Source organism: Coregonus lavaretus, assembly GCF_964263955.1.
Source record: "Coregonus lavaretus genome assembly, contig: HAP1_SCAFFOLD_4490, whole genome shotgun sequence".
NCBI lineage: Eukaryota > Metazoa > Chordata > Actinopteri > Salmoniformes > Salmonidae > Coregonus > Coregonus lavaretus.
Window position 1 is genome coordinate 1 of NW_028163052.1, and position 17,215 is coordinate 17,215.

General features: G+C 43.9%; 1 protein-coding gene across 1 annotated transcript in view; it reads left to right on the forward strand.

Moving 5' to 3' along the window:
* Positions 1 to 4,550: 4,550 nt before the first annotated feature.
* Positions 4,551 to 17,215, forward strand: part of LOC311118542 (receptor tyrosine-protein kinase erbB-4-like) — a gene marked incomplete at both ends in the record, with an annotated part of 32,416 nt that continues 19,751 nt past the window's right edge. The window contains 3 exons of the mRNA XM_084193333.1: positions 4,551 to 4,705; positions 9,828 to 9,872; positions 15,253 to 15,385. Coding sequence (XP_084049459.1) covers positions 4,551 to 4,705; positions 9,828 to 9,872; positions 15,253 to 15,385 — 333 coding nt within the window. The remainder of the gene's footprint in view (positions 4,706 to 9,827; positions 9,873 to 15,252; positions 15,386 to 17,215) is intronic.

A 17,215-nucleotide genomic window follows, 5' to 3' on the forward strand; every position in this document is an offset into this window, starting at 1 on the left:
TATTGCAATATTATTTTAGACAATATTATATTGATACTTTGACTCGAAGTATCAATTTTTTCCCCCAAAGTAACCCTAGTCGGCTGTACCTGTGCCAGAACTCCGGTATTTTTCATCATATAGCTTGTTCTCCATCTTCTTTTTAAATAGTGAGACACCATGTTTTCAGCACTTTTATTTCCATTCTCATTTTCTCATGCTTTCTCTTGTCTCTGTTCAGCAGACATATAGAGAGCAATATGTTTGGAACATCAAATCGCAATAAAATCACAGTGTCAAATTGCAATACATTGAGAATCGTGAGAATCGATATACAGTGGGGAAAAAAAGGATTTAGTCAGCCACCAATTGTGCAAGTTCTCCCACTTAAAAAGATGAGAGAGGCCTGTAATTTTCATCATAGGTACACGTCAACTATGACAGACAAAATGAGAAAAAAAATCCAGAAAATCACATTGTAGGATTTTTAATGAATATATTTGCAAATTATGGTGGAAAATAAGTATTTGGTCAATAACAAAAGTTTCTCAATACTTTGTTATATACCCTTTGTTGGCAATGACACAGGTCAAACGTTTTCTGTAAGTCTTCACAAGGTTTTTCACACACTGTTGCTGGTATTTTGGCCCATTCCTCCATGCATATCTCCTCTAGAGCAGTGATGTTTTGGGGCTGTCGCTGGGCAACACGGACTTTCAACTCCCTCCAAAGATTTTCTATGGGGTTGAGATCTGGAGACTGGCTAGGCCACTCCAGGACCTTGAAATGCTTCTTACGAAGCCACTCCTTCGTTGCCCGGGCGGTGTGTTTGGGATCATTGTCATGCTGAAAGACCCAGCCACGTTTCATCTTCAATGCCCTTGCTGATGGAAGGAGGTTTTCACTCAAAATCTCACGATACATGGCCCCATTCATTCTTTCCTTTACACGGATCAGTCGTCCTGGTCCCTTTGCAGAAAAACAGCCCCAAAGCATGATGTTTCCACCCCCATGCTTCACAGTAGGTATGGTGTTCTTTGGATGCAACTCAGCATTCTTTGTCCTCCAAACACGACGAGTTGAGTTTTTACCAAAAAGTTATATTTTGGTTTCATCTGACCACATGACATTCTCCCAATCCTCTTCTGGATCATCCAAATGCACTCTAGCAAACTTCAGACGGGCCTGGACATGTACTGGCTTAAGCAGGGGGACACGTCTGGCACTGCAGGATTTGAGTCGAGCTGGCGGCGTAGTGTGTTACTGATGGTAGGCTTTGTTACTTTGGTCCCAGCTCTCTGCAGGTCATCACTAGGTCCCCCCGTGTGGTTCTGGGATTTTACTCACCGTTCTTGTGATCATTTTGACCCCACGGGTGAGATCTTGCGTGGAGCCCCAGATCGAGGGAGATTATCAGTGGTCTTGTATGTCTTCCATTTCCTAATAATTGCTCCCACAGTTGATTTCTTCAAACCAAGCTGCTTACCTATTGCAGATTCAGTCTTCCCAGCCTGGGTGCAGGTCTACAATTTTGTTTCTGGTGTCCTTTGACAGCTCTTTGGTCTTGGCCATAGTGGAGTTTGAGGTTGTGGACAGGTGTCTTTTATACTGATAACAAGTTCAAACAGGTGCCATTAATACAGGTAACGAGTGGAGGACAGAGGAGCCTTTTAAAGAAGAAGTTACAGGTTTGGTGAGAGCAGAAATCTTGCTTGTTTGTAGGTGACCAAATACTTATTTTCCACCATAATTTGCAAATAAATTCATTAAAAATCCCTAATGTGATTTTCTGTATTTTTTTCTTCTCAATTTGTCTGTCATAGTTGACGTGTACCTATGATGAAAATTACAGGCCTCTCTCATCTTTTTAAGTGGGAGAACTTGCACAATTGGTGGCTGACTAAATACTATTTTTCCTCACTGTACATATCGTATCAGCACATAAGTATTGTGATATCCCTGGCCATCCCCAGCCCTAGCAGGTACCATGCTGCTTATACCTATCCAATCCCTTGAGATCTACAGGTAGGGAAGAGAGGCTAGCTTAAGTTTGATTTGGCCTACCCTCTACCTCCTCTCTCCCCTCCTCCCCTAATTTCTCCTCTAGCCATATGTTGTTCAGACGGCCCCTCTGTCCCAGATGGACTGTCACAGCCTGCTAATTGATTAACGGGCATCTCTCTCTCTCTCTCTCTCTCTCTCTCTCTCTCTCTCTCTCTCTCTCTCTCTCTCTCTCTCTCTCTCTCTCTCTCTCTCTCTCTCTCTCTCTCTCTCTCTCTCTCTCTCTTCTCCTTGGCATGATTTACATGATCTACACTGTTGGACGCAAGCTAGTGATACAAGAGAAGTACGATGGAGAAGCAGGGGAAGCTGTTTGGCTTATTCCTCAGTGTTAAAGCTCACATGTAGAGGGAAATACACGCCTGTAGTCTCATGGTATCTCTATGTGCATAGGCTTTTACAAAAGGCTCTTATCTCTCTATGTTAATGAGCTTGCCATTATGTAGCTATGTAATTGACCCTGCAGATAGTGCCTTTCACTGTAGAGTGACTGTCATTGACACGCCATCATTATTGTGTGATTTTACATTGCGCCCCAAGGTTATACAGGCTGAAGTGAGGTTCTGCAGTATGAGCCCACAGTCTTGGGATCTGATCCTAGATCAGTACTCCTACTTTGAGATACTTTATGGATATGGGCCCTGGAGCCAGATGTTTAAAGTATATCAGAGTAGGAGCGCTGCTTTAGGATCAGTCTTGCCTAATAGATCACAATGAATAAGATAACATGGACAGGAGGGCCCTGATCCTTGATCAGCACTCCTACTTTGAGGCCTTGTCTAACCCCTGCAGTAGATATATGAGGTGTGCTTTGTTGGCCTCCAGTATAAATCCCTGGTAGTGATGTATCGCTGGTTGCCCGGGAAAGCCTTTAATATGGAGCTCTGTCAGAGGACTGTCTATGGGAGACGGCACACGTGAATTACCTTTATGACCAGCGAGCTGCTACAGTACAGTACAATGGCTTAGACAGGGGGAACACACACACACAGGCATGGACACACATACAGGGCACATACAAGACTGCCACATTTACAATGGGTGTTTTGGCAACAGAGTTGTGGTGGTCCATGATGCACTGTGTTTGCTGCTTTCTCATAACAATTAGTTTGGTTGTGAGATGAAACGGGGTTACTGGCTATAATAGAGCCTTTCCCTATCACAGCCATGGGTATGACACTCAGTAAACAACTGATGGAGTACCGGCTTCATTGTGATATCTATGAAGAGCCTCAATTTGCATATTTATGCCTACACACATCCACACACACACATCCTCTCACACCCACTCATACATATGTGCACATTTGCACAAAACACCTCCACATACCGATGCATATTTATTTGTGTCTGATCTGTTCTGCACCTTAAGGGCTATTGTTTCCTGTTGGGCTCCCTCTGTTGCCTTTATTGATGCCCATACAGACCCATACATTGAAGACCCTCCCTCCCTCTCTCCCCTCTCTCCCCTCCCTCCCCTCCCTCCCCTCCCTCCCGCCGCTCCCATGCCTCTTCTAGCCCATATTACCCCCATAAATCGTGTCTGTGCTGATTGTTATGGTCATTTTGTGTGCTGTGATAGATGGTTATTATCTCCGGCCCTGCTTGCTGGTGTTTTATGCGTCTCGTCTTCCCCCTCGCCCTCCTTCCTTCGCTCCCACGTTCTTCTCTCCTCTACTATCACATCTCTCTTCTCTCTCCCCCCTTCATCTCTCCCCCTCTCTCTGCCCCCCTCTCTCTCTCTCTCTCTCTCTCGCTCTCTCTCTATCCCTCCCTCTCTCATCTCTAATCTCTCTTTTTGTCTCTCTCTCTCTCTCTCTCTCTCTCTCTCTCTCTCTCTCTCTCTCTCTCTCTCTCTCTCTCTCTCTCTCTCTCTATCAATCTACCTCTCTATCTCTCCCTCTCTATCCCTCCCGCTCTATCCCTCCCTCTCTATCTCTTTCTCTCCCTTTCTCCCCTGTCCCTGCTTGCTATCCTCTCCTTCCTAATATTGAGTTGCACACCCCCTCCCCTTTTGCCCTCAGAACAGCCTCAATTCGTCGGGGGCATGGACTCTACAAGGTGTTGAAAGCATTCCAGAGGGATGCTGGCCCTTGTTGACTCCAATGTTTCCCATAGTTGTGTCAAGTTGTCTGGATGTCCTTTGGGTGGTGGACCATTCTTGATACAGGGGAAACTGTTGAGCGTGACAAATCCAGCAGCGTTGCAGTTCTTGACACAAACTGGTGCGCCTGGCACCTACTACCATACCCCGTTCAAAGGCACTTAAATCTTTTGTCTTGACATTCACCCTCTGAATGGCATACATACACAATCCATGTCTCAATTGTCTCAAGGCTTAAAAATCCTTCTTTAACCTGTCTCCTCCCCTTCATCTACACTAATTGAAGTAGATTTAACAAGTGACATCAATAAGGGATCATAGCTTTCACCTGGTCAGTTTATGTCATGGAAAGAGCAGGTGTTCTTAATGTTTTTTACACTCAGTGTTGTCTCTCGCTCTCTCTCAGGGTCCTGATCACTGTGTGAAGTGTCTCCACTTTAAAGATGGTCCTAACTGTGTGGAGAAGTGTCCTGATGGCCTCCAGGGGGCCAACAGCTTCATCTTTAAATATGCAGAGGCCAACAACGAGTGCCATCCCTGTCACTCCAACTGCACCCAGGGGTAAGGTTCACACTGAGTGTATATGTGAGGTTTTGTGTGTGGGTGTTGTGTGTCTGAATGTGTGTGTGTGTGTGTGTGTGTGTGTGTGTGTGTGTGTGTGTGTGTGCAGTGCAGTCGGAAAGTATTCAGATCCCTTGACTTTTCCCACATTTTGTTACGTAACAGCCTTGTTCTAAAATTGATTAAATTATTTTTTTCCCTCATCAATCTACACACAATACCCCATAATGACAAAGCAAAAACAGGTTGTTAGAACATTTTGCTAATTTATAAAAAATCAAAAACAGAATTACCTTATTTACATAAGTATTCAGACCCTTTGCTATGATACTCGAAATTGAGCTGCATCCACACACCTGTCTATATAAGGTCCCACAGTTGACAGTCCATGTCAGAGAAAAAAAACAAGCCAAAAGGTCAAAGGAATTGTCCGTAGAGCTTCGAGACAGGATTTTGTTGAGGCACAGATCTGGGGAAGGGTACCAAAAAATGTAATTATTGTAAAATTGACTGTGTCCATAAAATGTAGATAGTGGGTATGGGCTGGAAGTAGAGGCCTAGGCGTTGTTGTTCACTAGTACTCCAAGTGGGGAAAGGGTGACGGGTTGGAAAGTAATAAAGGGGAATATATATTTATTTTTTTAAAGGATATGTACAGTGGGGAAAAAAAGTATTTAGTCAGCCACCAATTGTGCAAGTTCTCCCACTTAAAAAGATGAGAGAGGCCTGTAATTTTCATCATAGGTACACGTCAACTATGACAGACAAAATTAGATTTTTAATGAATTTATTTGCAAATTATGGTGGAAAATAAGTATTTGGTCACCTACAAACAAGCAAGATTTCTGGCTCTCACACACCTGTAACTTCTTCTTTAAGAGGCTCCTCTGTCCTCCACTCGTTACCTGTATTAATGGCACCTGTTTGAACTTGTTATCAGTATAAAAGACACCTGTCCACAACCTCAAACAGTCACATTCCAAACTCCACTATGGCCAAGACCAAAGAGCTGTCAAAGGACACCAGAAACAAAATTGTAGACCTGCACCAGGCTGGGAAGACTGAATCTGCAATAGGTAAGCAGCTTGGTTTGAAGAAATCAACTGTGGGAGCAATTATTAGGAAATGGAAGACATACAAGACCACTGATAATCTCCCTCAATCTGGGGCTCCACGCAAGATCTCACCCCGTGGGGTCAAAATGATCACAAGAACGGTGAGCAAAAATCCCAGAACCACACGGGGGTCCTAGTGAATGACCTGCAGAGAGCTGGGACCAAAGTAACAAAGCCTACCATCAGTAACACACTACGCCGCCAGGGACTCAAATCCTGCAGTGCCAGACGTGTCCCCCTGCTTAAGCCAGTACATGTCCAGGCCGCCTGAAGTTTGCTAGAGTGCATTTGGATGATCCAGAAGAGGATTGGGAGAATGTCATATGGTCAGATGAAACCAAAATATAACTTTTTGGTAAAAACTCAACTCGTCGTGTTTGGAGGACAAAGAATGCTGAGTTGCATCCAAAGAACACCATACCTACTGTGAAGCATGGGGGTGGAAACATCATGCTTTGGGGCTGTTTTTCTGCAAAGGGACCAGGACGACTGATCCGTGTAAAGGAAAGAATGAATGGGGCCATGTATCGTGAGATTTTGAGTGAAAACCTCCTTCCATCAGCAAGGGCATTGAAGATGAAACGTGGCTGGGTCTTTCAGCATGACAATGATCCCAAACACACCACCCGGGCAACGAAGGAGTGGCTTCGTAAGAAGCATTTCAAGGTCCTGGAGTGGCCTAGCCAGTCTCCAGATCTCAACCCCATAGAAAATCTTTGGAGGGAGTTGAAAGTCCGTGTTGCCCAGCGACAGCCCCAAAACACCACTGCTCTAGAGGAGATCTGCATGAAGGAATGGGCCAAAATACCATCAACAGTGTGTGAAAACCTTGTGACGACTTACAGAAAACGTTTGACCTGTGTCATTGCCAACAAAGGGTATATAAGAAAGTATTGAGAAACTTTTGTTATTGACCAAATACTTATTTTCCACCATAATTTGCAAATAAATTCATTAAAAATCCTACAATGTGATTTTCAGGATTTTTTTTCTCAATTTGTCTGTCATAGTTGACGTGTACCTATGATGAAAATTACAGGCCTCTCTCATCTTTTTAAGTGGGAGAACTTGCACAATTGGTGGCTGACTAAATACTTTTTTTCCCCACTGTATGTGTATGTATGTATGTATGTATGTGGGTGTGTATGTGTGTATATGTATATGTATATGTATATGTATGTGTGTATATATGTATATATATATATATAATAAAAAAACATGGGGGATTGGAAGTGATGCAGACAATTACATTGATGGAAGTTACAATCTATCTGCAATATTAAGCTGATCTACCCCCCCAAAAAAAAAAAAAAAAACGATTCTCTGGTCTGATGAAACCAAGATTGAACTCTTTGGCCTGAATGCCAAGCGTCACGCCTGGAGGAAACCTGGCACCATAATTACGGTGAAGCATGGTGGTGGCAGCATCATGCTGTGGGGATGTTTTTCAGCGGCAGGGACTGGGAGACTAGTCAGGATCGAGGGAAAGATGAACGGAGCAAAGTACAGAGAGATCCTTGATGAAAAACTGCTCCAGAGCGCTCAGGACCTCAGACTCGGGCGAAGGTTAACCTTCCAACAGGACAACAACCCTAAGCACACAGTCAAGACAATGCAGGAGTGGCTTCGGGACAAAGACTCTGAATGTCCTTGAGTGGCCCAGCCAGAGCATCTCTGGAAATACCTGAAAATAGCTGTGCAGCGACGCTCCCCATCTAACCTGACAGAGCTTGAGAGGATCTGCAGAGAAGAATGGGAAAAACTCCTAAAATACAGGTGTGCCAAGCTTCTAGCGTCATACCCAAGAAGATTCAAGGCTGTAATCGCTGCCAAAGGTGCTTCAACAAAGTACTGAGTAAAGGGTCTGAATACTTTTTTATGTAAATGTCATATTTTTTATTTTTTATAGATTTGCAAAAAAATCTAGAAACCTGTTTTTGCTTTGTCATTATGGGGTATTGTGTGTAGGCTGGTGACGGGAAAAAAACAATTTAATCAATTTTAGAATAAGGCTGTAACGTAACAAAATGTAGAAAAAGTCAAGGGGTCTGAATACTTTCCGAATGTGCTGTATGTCTGTGTTCTGGCTTTCTGCAGCATGTGCACGTTTGTGGTGTTGTGTGCATGGTTGCGTATCGCAGCAGCAGTCTGAATGACTAATGATCCTAGAAGGACAGAATACTGTTCATTTAGTTGTACATTATGTTTGTTTCACTGGCAACACAAGGGCAGACTAATCCCCATTGTAAAGCCAAGGTCAACACGATAACCAGAGGAAAACAATATCTGGTTCATGCTCTGTTTCATCCACAATACAACAGCTCTCAGCACAACACACACAAACACTATGCTATGCTCCCCTCGGTGCTGACCCCTTATAACTCTGTGATCCCATATCCAACCAATGTTTATCACTGTCTCCAGACACACACACACACACACAATCACTCACTCACTCACTCACACGTACGCACCCACCCACAGGATCTGCAAAATACCCAGGTGCGAGAGAGAGAGAGAGCGAGAGAGAGAGATAGAGAGAGAGACAGAGAGAGAGACAGAGTGTCACGCCCTGGCTCTGGGGACTCTTATATGTTGAGCCAGGGTGTGTAGGGTCTATGTTTTGTGTTCTATGTTCAGTTTCTAGTTCATGTGTTTTCTATGTATGCCGGGGTGGTCCCAATCAGAGGCAACGTGAATCAGCTGTTGCTTGTTGTCTCTGATTGGGAAACCATACTTAGGCAGCCTTTTGTGCACTTGTCATTTGTGGGATCTTGTTCCGTGTAGGTTTGTGTGTTTATGACCGAGGACTTCACGTTTCGTTTTGTTGTTTTTGTTGTTTGTATCGTGTTGCTAAGTACACATTAAAAAGATGTACGCATATCACGCTGCGCCTTGGTCCACTCATTACGACGATCGTGACACAGAGAGAGAGACAGAAAGAGAGGGAAGGGATGCAAAAGAGATTCCACTCTCCCTCTGCTCTCTGAGTGCTGTGAAGCCTGCAATGTAATATTTAGCAGCAGAAGGAAGGAGACAGATATCATTTGGTGTTGCAGTCAGTCAGTCCACCGGGCTGGCCCTGTCACGTCTTGTGTTCTATTTCCTCGTGAGAGGCAGACAGCCAGCTCACAACTCCATCTACCCATAACAACATTGTTACTAAATATAATGGAAATGAGTGTAGCCGTGGAAATGCCATCTTGACACTTTGTCAAAAACAACTGTATCCCGGGCTGCCCTTCAGTTCAGACACTCAAATAGACTTCAACTCTATCCCTGGCTGCCCTTCAGTTCAAACACTCAAACAGACTCAGAGATCATCAATGTTATTCCCCCTCTCCCTCTCCCTTTGTATGATACGTTACATTGTGTTAGGTTACATTATGAATGGAATTGCGGTCGTACAATATCATATGAATTAAAGGATGTATAGTATTATGCGTCTTACCTGGTCGTACAATGGCATACAAATTGGATTGTTGTCATAGTATTATAGTATAGTATTATACATCTTTCTCTGAGACCAGGTTGCTTGTTGCGTCGTTACAACAAAGGAGATTTACAGGGAGAATGTATGTTTGGTGGTTAGGTGAACTAACGACAAAGGTTAGGATAATTTGCGTGAAAGTTTAGGGGAGATAAAACGACAAAGGTTAGGTGAATTGGGTTACATTTTGAATAAGGATTAGGGAAAGGGTTAGCTAAAATGCTACAGTTGGTCTCGAATTATGCCCAACCTCCCTGTTTTCATTTCTCTCTAAAGTAACTACACCATTAGTAGGTATCATACATCTTGGAGGTGCTCAGAGCTTCACCATGCAGTGTCCTGACTTCCTTACACTCTTCTTCTCTGTGACTGTCTCTCATCGCTGGGTTCTTTCTGTAGACAGAGGTCTAGGAGCTATAGGACAGATTCAAGACACTGAGACGGACACTGGGCCGATGTCCAGTGGAGTGATTGATCGATTGATTAATTAATTGTTTTGTTTCTCTCCCTCATGTAGGTGTATTGGACCCAGACTACAGGACTGTAATGGCATAATGGACAGGTAAATATATCTTCAGATCCCTACTGTCACTTCCTTCTCTGTCCCCAGGACAGACTGCCTACACACACAGAGACACAAGTTCAACTTTCATTTATTAGCAATTTGTAAGTACAAGTGCGTACATTGGAATTTATCTTTGATGAGCGCACAGTAGTAAAAAGATAAGAGACACTCTCCCCAACAGACAACACTGGTTGAAATAACAACCAACTATGCCACCGGCCAAGGCTTATATTTAACCAAAATATATGTTCACACAACTGAGGTTAGCTAGAGAGCAACAGCATGGAAGAGAAGAAGAAGAAGAAGAAGAAGAGAGCGAGAGAGAGAGAGAGAGAGAGAGAGAGCGAGAGAGAGAGCGAGACCGAAAGAGCAAGAGAGAGAGACAGAGAGAGAGAGACAGACAGAGAGACAGAGACCATGAAAGACAGAGAGAGACATAGAGAGAGACTGAGAGGGAGAGAGAGAGAGGCGCGGGGCGAGCAGTGTGATTAATGTTTAGCTCTGAGGCCAAAAGTGTGTGTGTGTGTGTGAATCTGTGTGTTTGTCCCTGCACGGGCTTGTGTTTTACTCAGCTCTTGATAAATTGATAGCGCTTTGCTTTTGTTCTCGTGGGGAAAAGGAAGAAAACGCCACTAACCGTTCTGAGCAAATGGATTTACAATTTCATGACAGACAGTTTGTTTCTGGGGGGGAGGGGAACACATAAGAGAAGGGGAGTGTGGCGAGAGGAAACGAACAGGAAGGACAGAAAAGAGGAGGGACAGTAACACAGAAGGGACAGTAACACAGAAGTTAGAAAGTCCCAATGGAATAGCATCCCCCTCTAGGACTATGTCCAGAAATAAACAGCACAGCACAGCAGAGAGATGCCATATTGGCTTACAACACAGACCCAAACAACGGCATAGTGAACAACACACTACTTTGCCGAAGCTTCCTGATCTGAAGGCAGAGCTGAATGAGGCTGTGTATGGGTAGAGAGATAAGGGGCAGTAATGACTGCTAATTTACTACAAGCTGGAGCCAGAGAGAAGGAATGCATCCCAAATGGCACCCCATTCCCTATATAGAGCGCTACTTTTGACCAGAGCCCAAGGGGCACTACTGGATATAGGGAATAGGTTGCCATTTGAGACGCAGACAGAGCCTGCCATAGCCTGGGTCTCACGCTCCATTTATCCACTATTCTTCTATCTTGAGGCAGTCTGGGGAGACTGTTGGGGTGATCTGATAGTGAGGGAGATAGGGAGACGCTGTGGGGTGAGGAGGGGTGGAGAGGGGTGAGGAAAAGCACTACTAGGCAGATAAAGGCACTAGGCTGTCAGAGGAAAAACCTCCATACATACAGTACCAGTCAAAAGTTTGGACACACCTACTCATTCAAGGGTTTTTCTTTATTTTTACTATTTTCTACATTGTAGAATAATAGTGAAGACATCAAAACTATGAAATAACACATATGGAATCATGTAGTAAGCAAACTAGTGTAAAAAAAAGCAAAATATATTTTAGATGTTATATTCTTCAAAGTAGCCACCCTTTGCCTTGATGACAGCTTTGCACACTCTTGGCATTCTCTCAACCAGTTTAACCTGTAATGCTTTTCCAACAGTCTTGAAGGAGTTCCCACATATGCTGAGCACTTGTTGGCTGCTTTTCCTTCACTCTGCGGTCCAACTCATCCCAAACCATCTCAATTGGGTTGAGGTTGGGTGATTGTGGAGGCCAGGTCATCTGATGCAGCACTCCATCACCCTCCTTCTTGGTCAAATAGCCCTTACACAGCCTGGAGGTGTGTTTTGGGTCATTGTCCTGTTGAAAAACAAATGATAGTCCCACTAAGCGCAGACCTAATGGGATGGTGTATCACTGCAGAATGCTGTGGTAGCCATGCTGGTTAAGTGTGCCTTGAATTCTAAATAAATCACCTACAGTGTCACCAGCAAAGCACCCCCACACCATCACACCTCCTCCTCCATGCTTCACGGTGGGAACTACACATGCAGAGATCATCCATTCACCTACTCTGCGTCTCACAAAGACACGGCGGTTGGAACCAAAAATCTCAAATTTGGACTCATCAGACCAAAGAACTGATTTCCATCGGTCTAATGTCCATTGCTTGTGTTTCTTGGCCCAAGCAAGTCTCTTCTTCTTATTGGTGTCCTTTAGTAGTGGTTTCTTTGCAGCAATTCGACCATGAAGGCCTGATTCACGCAGTCTCCTCTGAACAGTTGATGTTGAGATGTGTCTGTTACTTGAACTCTGTGAAGCATTTATTTGGGTTGCAATCAGAGGTGCAGATAATGAACTTATCCTCTGCAGCAGAGGTAACTCTGGGTCTTCCTTTCCTGTGGCCCACTCTTCTCTGTGATCTACCAGGCTGGCTAATAGCTTTCCTACTGATTTAAAACACGACTGGAGTGTGCCGAAGCGCTGCCACTTTCATCTCTTTTGCACTGTTCTGTTCTTCCGTGCCCTCGCAGCCAAATTAGCTATTTTATTAAGATAGAGAAGAGGCATATTCATTCAGATACACCATTTCATCTCACTTCTCATCTACAATATACTGTGGATTTGTCGCAAATGCCACCCTATTCCCTATATAGTGCACTACTTTTGAACAGGGCCATAGGGTTATGGTCAAAAGTAGTGCAATATGAATAGGGTGGCCATTTGAGACATAACCCAAAGCTCCCAGCGCAGGCAGATAGACGGACAAATAGGGGTGTAGAGGGTTAGAAAGATCATGGAGAGGGCTGATCACACATGACAAGCAGCAGAACATGTTGTCTTCTCCTGACTTTCATTTCCTTCCCGTCTTCTTCTAACTTACTGCCTGACTTTGTAACAGGACACTTGTAGATTATGTAAATTATTTTGTCAAAGGTTGTAAGCTAAGTAAGAATTGTCCAAGCCTGGTTAGCCAAGTCTGTTGTGACCACTGGAGTAAGTGCTTATCAGACCTGGGTTCAAATAGTATTTGTTTTCTATCAAAGAGACAGTTTCATCATAGTGCTTGATGGTTTTTGCGACTGCACTTGAAGAAACTTTCAAAGTTCTTGAAATGTTAAAGATTGAGTGACCTTCACGTCTTGAAGTAATGATGGATTGTATTTTCTCTTTGCTTATTTGAGCTGTTCTTGCCATAATATGGACTTGGTATTTTACCCAATAGGGCTATCTTCTGTATACTACCCCTACCTTGTTACAACACAACTGATTGGCTCAAACGCATTAAGAAGGAAAGAAATTCCACAAATTAACTTTTAACAAGGCACACCTGTTAATTGAAATGCATTCCAGGTGGCTACCTCATGAAGCTGGTTGAGAGAATGCCAAGAGTGTGCAAAGCTGTCATCAAGGCAAAGGGTGGCTACTTTGAAGAATCTCAAATATAACATATATTTAGATTTGTTTAATTCCATATGTGTTATTTCATAGTTTTGATGTCTTCACTATTATTCTACAATGTAAAATATAGTAAAAATAAAGAAAAACCCTTGAATGAGTAGGTGTGTCCAAACTTTTGACTGGTACTGTATGTTGACAGCAGAGTAACAGAATACACTGATAGTACTGTGGGGCTGTAATAGTAGTTGGGCATGCCAGTTTGGTAAAGTAGCTTTTTACATTATTTTCTGAGGCTATGGTTTAACTGAACAGAATAGCTAGGCAGCTTATAGCTGCTCGGGGCCAATGTTGAGACTACAAAGCCTTTCAACGCTAAGACATACATTGGGTTCTACAGCTTATCTGACATTGTGTCAACCGCTGCTGTGTGAGGCTGTCTCACACATAATAGAGACCAGACCGTACTGTCATCTGCACTGTCTGTCACCCTCTGGACTTTTACCCTCTCTCACACACACACACACACACACACACACACACACACACACACACACACACACACACACACACACACACATATATATACACACACACGTGCACACACACACACACACACACTAACTCACAAACTTTCCCTCCACACACACACACACACACACACACACACACACACACACACACACACACACACACACACATACAGTATATACACACTGATTGTCATGTTGGCTCGAAATAACAAGAGAGAAAGAGGATGGTGCTCAGCAAACACTCTGATGTCTGCTTTTTACTTATTCTCCCACTCTCCGCTCTCCATTTGGCCATACCACTGTCTCTTGAAGCCACTTCCGGCCGGAAGCACCATGCAGTGCCTTAGTACAGTAAATCCATCTCTGTAATACTGTGTAGGAGAGAGGCAGAGCTGGGAGAATGAGGATGAATGCGTCCCAAATGACACCTATTCCCTATGGGCCCTGGTCAAAAGTAGCGCTCCACATAGGGAATAGGTGGCCATTTGGGAGATACCCAATGAGTGAAAGTATGAAAAAAAAATAACATGTATGCACTCGCTAACTGTAAGTCGCTCTGGATAAGAGCGTCTGCTAAATGACTAAAATGTAAAATGTAATGTAAATGAAAGATTGGGAGTTGTTTCATGCGATTCAAAATGAAGTGAGCTGAGGGTGATAACATTTAATAGTCCCTGCTCTTCTCTGTGATCTACCAGGCTGGCTAATAGCTTTCCTGCTGATTTGAGTGTGCCGAAGCGCCGCCACTTTCATCTCTTTTGCACTGTTCTGTTCTTCCGTGTCCTCGCAGCCAAATTAGCTATTTTATTAAGATAGAGAAAAGGCATATTCACTCAGATACACCATTTCATCTCACTTCTCATCTACAATATACTGTGGATTTGTCCCAAATGCCACCCTATTCCCTATATAGTGCACTACTTTTGAACAGGGCCATAGGGTTATGGTCAAAAGTAGTGCAATATGAATAGGGTGGCCATTTGAGACATAACCTAAAGCTCCCAGTGCATGCAGATAGACGGACAGATAGGGGTGTAGAGGGTTAGAAAGTTCATGGAGAGGGCTGACCACACATGACAAGCAGCAGAACATGTTGTCTTCTCCTGACTTTAATTTCCTTCCCGTCTTTTAACTTAATTCCCAACTTTGTAACAGGACACTTGTACATGTTAGATTATGTATTTTGTCAAAGGTTGTAAGCTAAGTAAGAATTGTCCAAGCCTGGTTAGCCAAGTCTGTTGTGACCTCTGGAGTAAGTGCTTATCAGACCTGGGTTCAAATAGTATTTGTTTTCGATCAAATATTTTGAGCATTTGATTAAGCCTGCTTGGACTGCCAGATGGATAAACTATTCCATTGGTTCCACTGTACCAGACAATAATAGCTCAATCAAGCGCAGCTAAATGATTCGATAGAAAACAAATAAGAAGGGTTGGTAGCTAGTATCCAGTACTGTGGCCCTGTCTCACATCTCTCTCCCTCCTCTCTCTCAGGACTCCCTTGATTGCGGCCGGGGTGATAGGGGGCCTCTTTGTGGTGGTCATCGTGGCTCTGAGTGTAGCCGTGTCCGTCCGCAGGAAGAGCATCAAGAAGAAGAGAGCCCTGCGACGCTTCCTCGAGACAGAGGTATGGAGTGTGAACACACACACACACACGGGACAAAGGTAAGGGCCTCCTGAGATGTGGATCATAGAAAAAGCTTCCATTGGTCTCATCAAAATATAGGGGCCACGGGGCTAGATGGGACGCAGGCCGAATTTAGAGAGCCTCAATAATACACAGATCGAAGTAACACTTTGCATTGATTGGTTTGAAGTTTCAGTGACAGATTTAATTATTGGCCAAAACTCAGCACAATGGATCTCATGTTACCGATCTCATTATTTATCTTATATGTATCTGTTGTATGGTTGTCACTGTTTAAATATATATATATATATATATATATATATATATATATATATATATATATATATATATTGTTGAACCCTGACTGCTGAAAAATTGATTGATTGATTGATTGAAAGAATAATTAATTAAAACAAGATTGAACTAGATCTTACATCCTAGTAGCCTTAGTGAAAAAGACTTCACTCACTGCTCTATGAAGAGCTGTAATAACAGCCTTGTGTGCTCATCTCTCTCATGGTATGCGATGTAGTCTATGATGTGTTCTGTGATGTGTGTAGGGCCACTGGTGGCTGGGGCCCGGGGCTATGAGAACACAGAGAGCTTAGGGAATAGACAGACTGACGGAGAGGAGGTAGAGAGCATCATCTCCAGCTCAAACTAATCACTTTCTCCTCTGAGGCATTTCTCCCTCCTCTCTTCCTATTCTCCCTCTCCTCTCTCCCTCCTCTGTGGCATTTCTCTCTCCTCTCTCTGTCCATTCTCATCTCATTTATCCCTCTCTCTCTCTCTCTCTCTCTCTCTCTCTCTCTCTCTCTCTCTCTCTCTCTCTCGCTCTCTCGCTCTCTCGCTCTCTCGCTCTCTCTTTCTCTCCTCTCCTCTGTGGCCTCTCTCCCTCCACGTTCCATCCTCTGTCTCCCTCCTCTTTCCCTCCTCTGATGCCTCCCTCACTCCTCTCTCCCTCTTCTCCCTTCTCTCTCCCTCCTCTCCTTTGTTACGGTATAGAACACGAGAGCTTCTTTGGAATGGATGTTCTATACAAAAATACCAGCAATACTCACATTGAACTCATTCTAAACAAGGCTTCAAAGCAACACAAATACAATACCACATCATACCGTGTTAAGATAACAATAATCTTGTTGCACTGCTTCTATAGGCACTATGACATTGTATTGTACCTAGTCTAGAAACGTGAACAAAACCACCATTACTATATAACCATTACTATACTCCGGCTTCCTGTTTACGAACAGAAGCTTAATCCGGAAGTAGCCATGACGTGCTCCATAAAGAAATGGTCCACCGAAACGGAGGCTATGCTGCAGGACTGCTTTGCTGGCGCTGACTGGAATATGTTCCAGGATTCCGCCAATAGCATTGACGAGCTAACCACCTCCGTCACCTGCTTCATCAGAAAATGCATCGCCGACGTTGTCCCCACAGTGAAGGTATGTTGCTTCCCCAATCAAAAGCCCTGGATTAACATAGAGGTACGTGCTAAGCTAAAAGACAGAGCTACCGCACACAGGGCTATCGCAGCAAACCCTGAGGCTATGGCTGAGGACACAAATGAGTACAAGAAGTCCCACTACGACCTCCAAAGAGCCATCAAACAGGCGAAAGTATAATATAGGAACAAGGTGGAATCCTATTACACCGGCTCCGACGCCCGACACATGTTGCAGGGGCTACAGTCCATTAAGTATTACAAAGGACGACCTAGCCTTGATCTGCCCAACGATGCCTCTCGACTAGACGAACTCAATGCATTTTATGCAGGCTTCGGCAAAAATAACACCAAGCCGTTCATAAGGGCCCCAGCCG